Source organism: Nipponia nippon, unplaced genomic scaffold (assembly GCF_047370975.1).
Source record: "Nipponia nippon isolate SJK-2023a ecotype South Korea unplaced genomic scaffold, ASM4737097v1 scaffold_4, whole genome shotgun sequence".
Taxonomy (NCBI): Eukaryota; Metazoa; Chordata; class Aves; order Pelecaniformes; family Threskiornithidae; genus Nipponia; species Nipponia nippon.
In genome coordinates this window covers 21,625,315-21,637,442 of record NW_028262358.1, presented here as the reverse complement: position 1 = coordinate 21,637,442, position 12,128 = coordinate 21,625,315, and the positions used below count along the sequence as shown (strand labels likewise).

The window sequence follows — 12,128 nt, the reverse complement described above, 5'->3', positions numbered from 1 at the left end:
AGTGAAATGGAACAAAGGCAGGAAGGTCCTGTTCTGCTGCACCTGCGCGCCTGGCCGGGCTGAGGGCTTCGGGCCGGGGAGAGGAGGAAGCCTGTTAGCCGAGTTTGGGTTACAAGACCTGATTTAATGCTATGAAGGTATTTGTTTTTCTGAAATGCTTTGAGTGACTTCTCAGGGGAGGACTGGTGCATTTTTTTTTTTTTTTTTAATCCTTTAAATAAAAAGTATCTGTGATTCCATGTGATAATGAACTCCACCCTTCCATATGGCATTACTGTTGTGCTTAAAAGAAAAAGAAAAAAAAAAACAAACCTGGGAGCAAGCTTACTGTGATATGGACAGGATTTATGACAGTTTAGTGTCATGAAGATTACAAGTATTCTGAAGAACCTTGTGTATGCGCTTTTGAAATCCGTCGGTTAGCTGCATATGGCGCTGCCCTGGTAGATGCTGCGCTGTGTTCTGTCCTGGATGGCTTCAAGTATGGAGTTGTAAACACGACATCCTGTGCAGTTTGTGATTAGAGAAACAATTCCGTCTTGACGTTGGCAACCTTTTTTCTGATATGTCTGGCAAAGCTATGTTGAGCACTTAAAAAACAAACAAAAAAAAACCCCAAACAAAACAAAAAAAACCCACCAGAATTTCTAAGGGATTCAATATCATAGTAACAAGCACAGGATAAGATTTTTCTCAATGCTCACCATAAGTTTACCTATTACCAGCATATAGGTATGCTTTTAGAAAGGAGTCTTTATTATGTAATGACATTAAGGGATTGTACTTAACCTTGCAATAGAAAAGTTTTACTATTAGCTTTGAAGTTGTTTTTTTGAAATACAGAATATTACAATTGGGAAGAAAAGGAAAGAGATACAAAAAAAGAGTAAGGAGAAGTTATTTTGTTTAGTATCTCACTTGATGCTGTATATTGAACTTCATGCTTATAGTTTGGATTTTTTTTTTAAAGTTTTCTATAAAATGCTTTTCAGAGTTACAGCATCAGTTAAAGAAATGTTTCTATGTGCTTGACTGAGGCCAGCTTTATTCAAAATCATTGTTTCTTATTGCTGATAGCTTCAAGCTCTTTCAAAAGTTCATGCCTGGAATTTCTACATATAATGTAAATCTGATATAAACAGAAAGATGCACATTCATGTGTTTATTTTCTTTGTGCGCTTCTAGAAAGCCTGTGTGAGCAGGCTCAGGGTATGGGTACAAGTTAAGGACAAACTTTTCACAATTTTGATTCTCTCCTGTTTCTGCCATGCGTTGGTATCTGATTTAAAATCTGTATATACTGTTTGCCTCACTGTGTTCTTTTGTTTCTTTCTTTCTTGGGTTTTTCTGAGCTGAGTCCTGCATATTATCCTGTTTCAGTGAAGTAGGTTGACTGCTTTGGGTTTCGGGTTTTTTTAATAATAAAGTTTCTATTGTGCATTCTCAATGCATTTAATTGCTGATAAGAAATTATGAAAAGAATCATGTGTGCATACACACGCATTCAGTCTTTTTAATTGTCCCCTCCAAAGCACTTTCTTACATGTCTGAGAGGTATGAAAAATTAGAGTAGATAGGGCTATATTAATGTTTTGACTAAGATCAGAGGTGCTTTAGTAATTGTAGTGTGATGTGACGGGTGCACGTGGCAAGAGTGAGCTGTGGTTTTGTGCAGATGTGAGGGGTAGCTGTAAGAGGAGTGAATGCCCTTCTTCTGGCACTAGTTGGTGGATCAGGTACTGTCATCTCGTGCAGAGTTGCACCACACTTCATACCTGTAAACCTGGACCTCTGGGTACTCTTGATATGTGTTGTAGAAGCTGGTCTGAACATCTCCGTTGGTTTCTACATTGAGGTTTACCAAGATCTTTCCAAAAAGTGGGCTCTTCTAGTTTTATTTGTTACTTCAACAAAAGACTTGCTTGAGGTGGTTTGCTAGCAGCTCCTAGGTCCTAAAGGAGTAGTTACGGACAGCAAGCAGTTAAAACACAAAAGCAGTTGAACATCCAGGACGTTACTTTTCATCTTTCTCCCCTTTCCTTTCCCTATATTGTGAATCAAAGCTGTTTCAGATCAGAGCTGTTTAGAAGACCATCTTCTAAACCCTTCAGACTCCCTTTGTCTGGGCTAGCTGTTTTGATTACCTTGCAAAATATGACAGCTGTTACAAATGCTCATGTGTATGGCACATGCTTGAAAATGCTTGGTGTTACGAATATAAAAATTGGCTGCAAGAAACTTAAGTTCAGAACGGGAGATAATATTGATAGAGGAAATGTGATGATGTGCCTTTTCTAGCACCATGTGTGCGTACTCTGCTTCCATGGGCTGGCTGTACCAAGGAATTTGCCTTGCAGATATTCAAGAAGGGGAAAATTCAGGACTAAGACGTTTATTTAATCAAGTGAGGTGAATTTACAGGCAGATCAATGTGTGGAAGTTACCCCATTACTCAGAAGGACTATAGAGGCCTTCACTGTTGTTTGATTGAGAAAGACTGTGGTTTGGTGGCTGGAATAGTTTTGGGGACTTTTTAAGACTAAGCTGTAAGAGCAGTTAATATGTATGATGATGTAAGTTTAATTACAGTGTATAAGCAGTGAGAATACTACCCCAGTGGCTAGCTAAGTGGCTAAAGGATGCTGAATGATTAAAGTAGTGGAGCACACACTCTGTATCTACTTGGTGGGGTCAGTTCTTCTGCACTTTCTCAAAGATAACGTGTCTGGGCATCGTGTCATCTTGCTCTTGCAAAGCTGCCTTGGGTAAACAAGGAAAATGATAGCTTTGAGTCTTGGGGAAGCTATGGGTCAGGTTAACTCTCATGTAATTTTAGTGCCATTGACTTTCTGTAATAATTCTAATGGAACACGTTGGAAACAAACCTAGTTAGGAGTAATAAGTGTCAATTGAGCTCTCTTCAGTTGCGATCTAGAATTGAATGCTAGAATTACTTTTCTGAGATTTCTGAAAAGGTGGTGGGTTTTGTTTTGTATGGTTTTTTTCTTGTTTGTTTGTTTTTTAAACACTTGACTAATGTGCAAAATACCTAAATGGCTGCTCTAATGTACTGTTTCAGCTTTAAACTTTTGTTACTGCTGCACATTTTTTGTTTAAAATTGCATTTTATTTTAAGAAACATCTAATTTTGTGTTGAGGTCTAGACGTTTTATTTAACACTGACATGAACTGAATATACAGGGAGTCATGTTTATGATGTACAATGCAGGTTGTTAGCTGGAATTGTTTTTTAGGTGGCAGTGAACTTCAAGGAGAATGTTGGTTTTTACAGCCCCCTTGTTTCCAGCACCCTGAAAAATTTCTCAGAATTTAGAGATTGTTGTTCTGAAATGGCATTTTTAAATAGCCACATAGTAGCTGATGCATAATGAATGAATGTATTGTAATGGACCAGAAAGATCTTAAAAACTACATAGCTTGTCTTTCTAGGCAGTGTGGTTATTGCATGCTTCTGTGGAATTCAGCCTTAGCATTGTTTGGAAATAATCACTGAGATACTGTTATTTGACTGAACTTAACTTTTTTTTTTTTTGTCCAACATCTTAACCTTGTCATGTTTTGATTTTGTTGAATGCTGATTTCTAGAAGTCGATGAGTTTCTAGTTTAAATTCCTCTGTGCTTTCCAATAATAGCAAGCTGTTTATGTGCAAGAGAGAGGCCAATTGTACAATTTAAGAACAATAATGTGAATTTCATTCAGTGCTTTTCAAATTCAGGAATTATATGTATATATGTGTCTCTCAAACTAAGAAACCTGACCTTATTTATGCATGTTTTCTGTCATTCTTGGGCATACCTGGGGAGGATCATAGAAAGTCCTGAGTTGGAAGGGACCCACAAGGGTCACCGAGTCCAACTCCTGTCCCTGCACAGGACAACCCCAAAATTCCCACCATATGTCTGAGGGCATTGTCCAAATGCTTCTTCAATATTGTCAGGCTTGGCACCGTGACCGCCTCCCGGAGGAGCCTGTTCCAGTGCTCCACCGTCCTCTGGGTGAAGAACCTTTTCCTAACGTCCAACCTAAACCTCCCTGGCATATCTTCCTGACGTTCCCTTGAGTTCTACCATTGGTCACCAGGGAGAAGAGATGGGCGCCTGCCCCTCCTCCTTCCCTTGTGAGGAAGCTGTAGACTGAGATGAGGTCTCCCCTCACTCTTCTCTTCTCCAGGCTGAACAGACCAAGTGACTTCAGCCGCTCCTTGTATGGCTTCCCCTCTAAACCCTTGACCATCTTCGTGGCTCTCCTCTGGACGCTCTCTAGTAGCTTTGTATCCTTTTTTTTGTAATGTGGCGCCCAAAACTGCACACAGTACTCAAGATGAGGCCACACCAGTGCAGACTGGAGCAGGACAATCACCTCCCTCGACCGGCTAGCAATACAGTGCTTGAGAAGGGTTGACTCAAGATAATCTATCAAAGAGGGAATAATTAAGAAACTATCCAGAGGGGCTTAGTTTTTCTGTCACAAAAAGACCAAAGTCCAGAATAGTCATGACCATGAACCTTGCTACTTTTTTTTTTTCCCCTCTTCAGATTGGTTCTGCATTATATTGTCATTACGATTAAATAATTGATTTCCCTGTTAAATCTGCATTAAAATGATCCATCCTGTGAAGTCATGTTTTGCTTTGCCTGTGGCATTAGTTTTGTTTGCCTATCCAACTGCTTATCTAAAAGATCCCTTCAAGTACCTACTGGAAGTAGGTTAATCCTACGAAGCGTATGAAATTGGTAATTGATATTAGGGTTGCTAATGCTTCTGGTAGGCATTGTATTTCAAGTAGTGAAGATCTAATTGTGTGCATAAATAGGCTCAAAGACTTTTAAAACCTGCTTGTATAGCATAGTGCTGTAGCTCTGGATGGAGGTCTAGGTATGGCTATAATATTCATTATTAACACCATACAAATACTGATCTTGCGGGGTGTTTTCTTAGGCAAGACTTTTATTTGGGCTCTGGTTTATCACATGTAGGACTAGTGTCCGATGTTGAAGGAGTGTTTCAAAGCCTCTTTGCTTGGAGCTGTCATCCTGATCCTTTCTTTCCAAGTCCACAGAAAGTATTTTAATTATGCGCTTCTAAAGGATAAATACTATTGTTAGCATGTTATTTCATGGTTGAATAAGTTTGCCTGATACACAGAATCTAAACATGCCTGGCTTGCTTGGTTCTGCAGTAATTTGGAAAGCAGTCTAGCAGTGGGGGTATAGTAGTATTTTGCAGAGAGACTCAGTTAATGAAAAGACAAACAAAAAATTATATTTAGGGCTGTTCTCCTGGCCATAGTGAATAATTAATAATGCTGGAGGTGATGTAAGCAGAGTTGTACTGCATTTGGGAAGAACATTCTGGTTGTGGTATACTCCTTGTTTTTTCCGGTTGTGTTGCAGCTGTTTGCTAGTTTTCCCAATTCTACTAGTGCTTATGTCCCGAAATAACTCCACTTGGCTCAGTGGGACTATCTGTAAGCCTGGGTGTTTACAGGAGGGGATTGACTTCAGTCTATAATAAATGTACACTGAAGTTGGAAGCACTGCTTTAAATTGCGTTTTGTGTAAGAAAATAATGACTTGCATAAGGAATGACAGGTGAGATCGGCATAGACCCATGTTAGGTTGGGTATTGGGAGAAACAGTGAAACCCTCCTGCTGCCTTCTGACTCTGCTTTCAGCTTAAGATCTAGAAACCTTTGATCTGTAAAGAAACAGGCTCAGTTGGTGCTCTGTACAAAGATACCGAGATACCCACTTTTTTTATTTTTTTTGATTGAAGCAGTGAATAATGGGAAAATATTAAGGTGTCTTGAGTTTTGTGCTTTATGCTTAGCAGGAACTGAGTGAGCTGGGAGTAAGCATGCCTTTCTGTTACAAAATCTAAAAACTGGTCTGAGAAGACACTATTTCTACCTACAGTATTTGCCTGCCTTAAAATCTGTAACTTAAAAGATTAGAGTCTAAATTTTACCTGGTAAACATTTGTACCCATCTGCCACTAGTGTTAGAAAGCATTTGAAATACTGAAACACTTAACACCCCTTTGGCATATTCTGTTATTTTGGTTTCTTCTTGGAACATTTCCAAGCCCCATCTGTGTCTTGCCCCTTATATACTTGGAAGTTAAAGACTACAGAAGCACTGCGGGTTTCAGTGACTAACATTTAATGTGGGATGATGTGTTGGCATGCATTAAAAATAACATCCTCTTAGTTCTTCAGACTTTTTGAGATTTCAAATATACTTATGAGATATCATGGAGTTTTCTGTTCAAGAATAGATTATTATTTTTTTAAAAAAAGATGTAGATTTTTCATTATTTGAATGAGAACTGTGACTTACAAAAAGATGCAAACAGGTTTGGAGAACAAAGCTTACTTGAAAAAATGTTTTTCTCATAATGTTATTTGAGGTGAAGAAAGTTAAGAGAAAAATAGGGTGGAACTTTGTTTCCAAATATGCCAAAATACAAATATTTTTTTGTACTGTGTATTTTTGAAAGACTAAATTTGGTTATGATTAGGCAAGTTTATTTGCAACGTAGTGGTGTAGTGTGTAGTTTGGCATAGTTTCATATTAAAAACAGTCTGTCATGGTTTGTTGATTACTGCCTAGGTGTCTCTAGTTTTACTTTTGGAGCTGGTAAAATCTTTCTGCAGACTTGTGTTCTTGACATGCATCAAACTCTGCCCAAAGACAGCATATTCTGCTTAAGCTACCATCCGAACTTATCAGTTATACTGTAAAAATAAATAAATTGCTCCCCTCTACACCTTTTTATGCTTTTAGTCTATTCTGCTGCAACTGTCTAAAATCCAAGTAGCTAAATTCCCAACTATTTTGTCTGCCTTCCAGCATACCTCTGTGGATGGATACACTGAACCACATGTCCAGCCTATCAAGTCAAGTAGCAGACAAAACATCCCCCGATGTAGAAACTCCATTACGTCTACCAATGAAGAGCATCCTCACATTGGAAATTATCGCTTACTGAAAACAATAGGAAAAGGAAATTTTGCCAAAGTGAAACTGGCAAGGCATGTGCTTACTGGAAGAGAGGTAAGCCTTTAAAAAAATAAAAAGGCTGACAGTGTGTTTTATATTCTCTTTGGCTATATTTACAATAAGTATTTCTGCTATTCTTTTACCTTTCTCTTCCGAATAGAAGTGTATTTTTTTTGTCATCATAAAGGACGATGCAAAGAGGCCGTTTCAGGATATAAGAAAAGTTACCTGAGGTGCCTGAGTTTTCTCCCTCTAACCACTCGCCCCATTTTTTTAAAATGTAACTTCTTGGTGAAGAGATGATAAAGTTTGTGGCACATCAAGGGGTATTTTGGGGCTGGGAGGGGGTCCATTCATCCCCAAGCACTCCCAAAACCGAAGAGAAATCTACTGATAGATTTCATTGATATTGATAATCTATTGATAGATAGGTAGATCCTTGATATTGAAATGTATTGATAGGTAGATCTTGTGTTTGGAAGGCCTGGTTTTGCAGTGGACAGGATAACATTGTTCTGTCTGAACACTGACAGAAATATAGAAGTGATTACTTGGTGGTACCATCTGGTGGCAAAGTTCTAAGCTCCTGCTGGTAGATCCTAATAGGTGAGAAATTTTGCTTGATGAAATGCATAAAAGCAGGCATATATGCATGTCTTATAGGCACATGTGTGCTTTTGCTCACGGAGGTGCAATATATTTTTGTTCAAACGTTTTCCTGAGTTTAATAATCCACGGTTGTTTGTTTCTTCCCAAGGTTGCTGTGAAAATAATAGATAAAACTCAGCTAAATCCTACTAGTCTGCAAAAGGTAAGAATATACCATAACATCTGAAATTCTATAAACAGTTGATCTGTGATGTTTATTTACTTGACAAAAATATTTGTTCCCTTTATCTTACTAAATGTCTTTGTTTATGTATGACCTTGGAACACAGTGGTATCCTACTGTCTTTGCTATAACGTGCATGTGCCATTTGTCTGAGGGCAGTTGCTCTATGTGGTTCCTATCTAAGCATTCCTTCTTTGCTCTTCCTTCCTCCTCCAGCTTTACTCCTTGCTGGCAAAATTTGTATCTAATTAGGTACACAAGTAGTTTGTCTACACACTAAATCAAGATGTAATGCTGTAAAGGGTAGTATTTTTCTTGGATTTTTCTTTAATGTAGTAACTGGTTTTTGTGGACTTAAGATTACCAATTTTTATGGCTTTAATGTTTTTTATTCACCTTTGTTTTTATATTCTTTCAACTTTAGTAAAATATTTGTTAAACTCAAGGGACCTTTGGCAATTACTTTTTGTGACTGAACATAATCGGAACGTTCTTGTTTGTTTGTACCAGTAGATAGAAATTCAGAAGTCCTTCATAACCATTGTGATAAGTGTTTTAATAAAACCCTGGGGATTTTTGCTTGGTTTGGGTTTTTTTTAGTAGTTAACTATGCATGTGTTTGGTTTTGGCTGAAGTACAGAAGTGTTGTATAGTCCTACTGGAGGTTGCCCATTATAAAAACTCGGGATATTTTTTGTTCACAAATACTAGACTGCTGCTGTCTGTAGCTGTAGCATGAGAGAGAGAGGCTAGGGCTTATTGCTGTTCTTTTATCTCTGGCTGCTGTTACATTTATTTTATTATGTAACTTTGGTTATGGGGAGTTATAAACAACTTTGCTCTAATTTCTTTTTTCTTTGTTTGCTTTTAATTCTTTATGTGCTTTAATTTCTCTTCTGTAGTATTTTTGTTTGAGTATAGGTTCTTCAGGATTTTTTTTTTTAATTCAACCTGCTGTGCAGAGTCCATGCAAAAGCTTTGCTATCCTTAAGTCGTATATCCTATATTATGCAAATCTCTTTGCTAATATTTGAGCTAGCGAAGAGAGACCCACAGAGGCAGTACGTGACAGCGCATATTGGGGAAATCCTGTGCTGCTCACGTAGCTTGTTTCCTACCTAGCTTGCTATTTACACTTGGACAGCTAGATGAGTTTGTCTCATTGTTGAGCAGTGAGAGGGTAAAAAACGTTAAAACTTTCTGGAAAACTAAGCATGAGAAACTTACTTCTGGGATAATTGCTTTAATGATAAATAAGTTGTATTTCACACAAAAATATTCAATAATGGGTTAAAAAAATCATTCCAAGCATAAATGAAAATTTTATAGCCTATACAGGATGCTGTCACACTGCACAAGTAGTGTACAAAATATTCATATAATAGGACATTGCTGCTGTTACTTGTTTTTTGAGTGGGAAGCTGATAACGAGAGAAACATTTCTAGATACAGTGAGCAGCAGTTTATAGCAGAAATAAAGACTGAAGTTAGATTTAGTGATTTAACCACAATTCCATTCTTCTTCAATAACTTCTAGAAATATTTATCCCATGCTGCTTCTGTTTGTACTGGAAAGTGTGATAATTTGTTAGTACAAATTTTTCTTTATAACATCTTGGTTGTAATTTTCAGGAAAAAAAAAAATCTTTTTTTTTTTTTTTTTGAAGCTCTTAAAGTCTTTGGCTTGCTACAATTTTCTGAGAACTTTGAGTGAAATTGAATATTGATTCCCTGAAAGCTTTTAAGTAAGCTTAAGCACAGTTTTTGCACAGTCACTCAAGTGACTGTAATTTTTTTAAAGCAAATGGGGGTGGGAGGATAGTTCATCAGCATGCTTAGAATTATTTCTGTTAGTATTTTGGTATGTCATTTGTGTATTGTAAATTTTATTTTAAAAATCTTGTTCTAAGATATCTCCATGTTTCACGGTCATCTTTATTTTTCTTTCTGCACTGAACTCAGTTTGTGATTCTTTGCTATATAATGTGACTGTAATGTGATCTTTTTTATAATTTTATCATCAGGGTTGTACAGTACGGTTGTACTGTAGGACTGTTAAGTAGTCAATTTTTCTTTAAGAGGTAATGTTGGGAAAGGGAAGCAGTGATAGTAGTACTGTTTTAATAGGAACAGACACTTTTCCAATGCAAGTTTGTAGAGAGAGACTGTAGTAAGTTTCTGCAACAAAAATACCACTCCTGAGTTTGAACCCATCTAAATCAGCATAGTTGAGAGAGCAGTCTCTAGAACTTCAGAGCTGGTCGATTCCGTGCAGATCAGCAAAACTTTTAGGCCTTCAATCATTTTTGACACACATTATTAATCAAATAAGACAAATATGTAGTCATCTTTGGTCTTGTGAATGACCCTCTGCTTTTCCGTTTTCACTCAGTATAATATAAAGGATACCAAGTGCAAGTAGGTTTTGCTTTAGTATTTGCTATTGACCTAATTTAAGTAAAATGAATTAAGGCATCATAGCTTCTCATGCGCGGTTCCGTTTTTGTAAACGGAAATATTTGCGCACATACTTCAGTTGCTGGCAGTGTCATACAAGCTGGGTCTGTAGTTAGTCACGGGTATGAAAGCAGAGAAAGTGTTTAGTTTGTTCTTTCACTCTCCGATGTTATTTATGCCCTATAGTACGGACAGGGTACCCTGCAGGCATAGTTATTTTAACTTAAACCGGGAGAGATGACCGAACTAAGCTGACCTTGTGAATTTTTAATTTTGCGTCTTTGTGCATGCAGTGTGATAGTCTTCAGTTTTATAAAATACTTTTTGCTTCAGGACCTCTACCTCTTTAAATAGATAAACAATGTTGAATTAAGGGCACTGTCTTTTATTTTCTTTTCAGTTTGTTCAGTATGTGGTTCCCATCTTACTCAATGAGCACCCGTTTAGAAGACAGAGCTGGCTTTTCTGTGAACTTGCTGTCTTGATAGTAACATCTTGTACTGACTTAGCTTTTTCCACTAGCATGATTGTAATTTGTTCCCAAATGTAAGTATTTGGGTTTCATCGTAACTAGAATTTATATCAAAATATCTGTTCTATTTTCTGCATGTCTGCTACAGTGAAAGTGTCGTCTTGTACCGGCTTCACTAGGGATGATTCTGAAATAGAATTCTGTTGCTCTTCTGCAAGCTGCTAGTGGAGCAGAAGGTGCTTTTTTTCTTAATAGGTTTGATTAGCAAGTGGCATTTCAGATTTTCCCTTTTTAGGGGTCAGCGGGCTTCTTTTTATTCTTTAAACATATCTAAAGCCTCAAACTTAGGTTCTTTCTGTTGTTAAGAAAAGCAGAAGAGAAGTAAAGAAGTAGTAGAAGATTTGGAACAATTTCAATGTTACCTATTGAAAGCTATGCTTTTTTGCAACGTCCCTTCTCAGTAATGATTTAGAGGCTAGCGAAGCATTGAAGCACATCTTTCAAAGCAAGAAAAAGCCTTGGTTAACTGAAGATTTTTAGTTTGATTGTAGTGGCTTAAAATGGTAAATCATAAATGTAGATGTCAACCTGACAGCAAGTGGAAGTGTTAGCAATGGTGTGACAGAAGATCCTTGTACTTTCTGCAGTCTGTGCCCTGACAAATGAAACTGGAAAAGCAGTAATCAACTTTTCAAGCCTTGTGCCTTTTCCATAGGTACAAGTTCTACAAACTGAGTATGGTGCCGGCTGTCCTCTACTATAACTGAAGCTATTGAGGTTACCACCCATTTGCAAGAAGCTTATTCAAGAGCTTTTTTTAATGGTAGCACTTTGTTAAGAATAAAGACTGGTCCTATAAGTGTGTGGTGGGGATGGGGGAGAGAAGTCAGGGAGCACTTACACCTTCTGAGAGAGCAGTACACTGCTGCTCAAGAAAAAATAAAGGCGTGTCTGAATTCTGAAAGCGCTATTTTTTATCAGTAAAATGGATCATTATATAATCCCGCAGCTCGCCTTGTCGCAAAAGGAGAACTAATCTTGCTGTTCTGTCCAGATTTCTATAACACTAACAAACTTGGCTTTGTAGGAAATAACTATGGTCTTGTTGCTTTAATACATCTCTTCCTTTGCATACAGAAGTATCCTGGATGTTATTGAGGGGTGTAGTGGCTACTGTTTAAAGATATTTCTATTTGTAAATACATCGATATTGACATAAGTAGTGTTAATGACCAGCATACTTCTGCAAGGGGGAAGTGGAAGGGAAAAAAGATTTATCCCAAAGTAGTGCTGCACAGAATGCAGAGCTGCATACCCTAATACTTGAACACTGTTAATGCTTT

General features: G+C 37.5%; 1 protein-coding gene across 7 annotated transcripts in view; it reads left to right on the top strand.

The window, feature by feature from the left end:
- The window catches only part of MARK1 (microtubule affinity regulating kinase 1), a 61,652-nt gene that overhangs the window by 16,588 nt on the left and 32,936 nt on the right, over positions 1 to 12,128 (top strand). For all 7 annotated transcript variants that reach the window (XM_087774741.1, XM_087774745.1, XM_087774740.1 and 4 more), the window contains exons 2-3: positions 6,875 to 7,078; positions 7,782 to 7,835. In XM_087774741.1, coding sequence (XP_087630867.1) covers positions 6,875 to 7,078; positions 7,782 to 7,835 — 258 coding nt within the window. The remainder of the gene's footprint in view (positions 1 to 6,874; positions 7,079 to 7,781; positions 7,836 to 12,128) is intronic.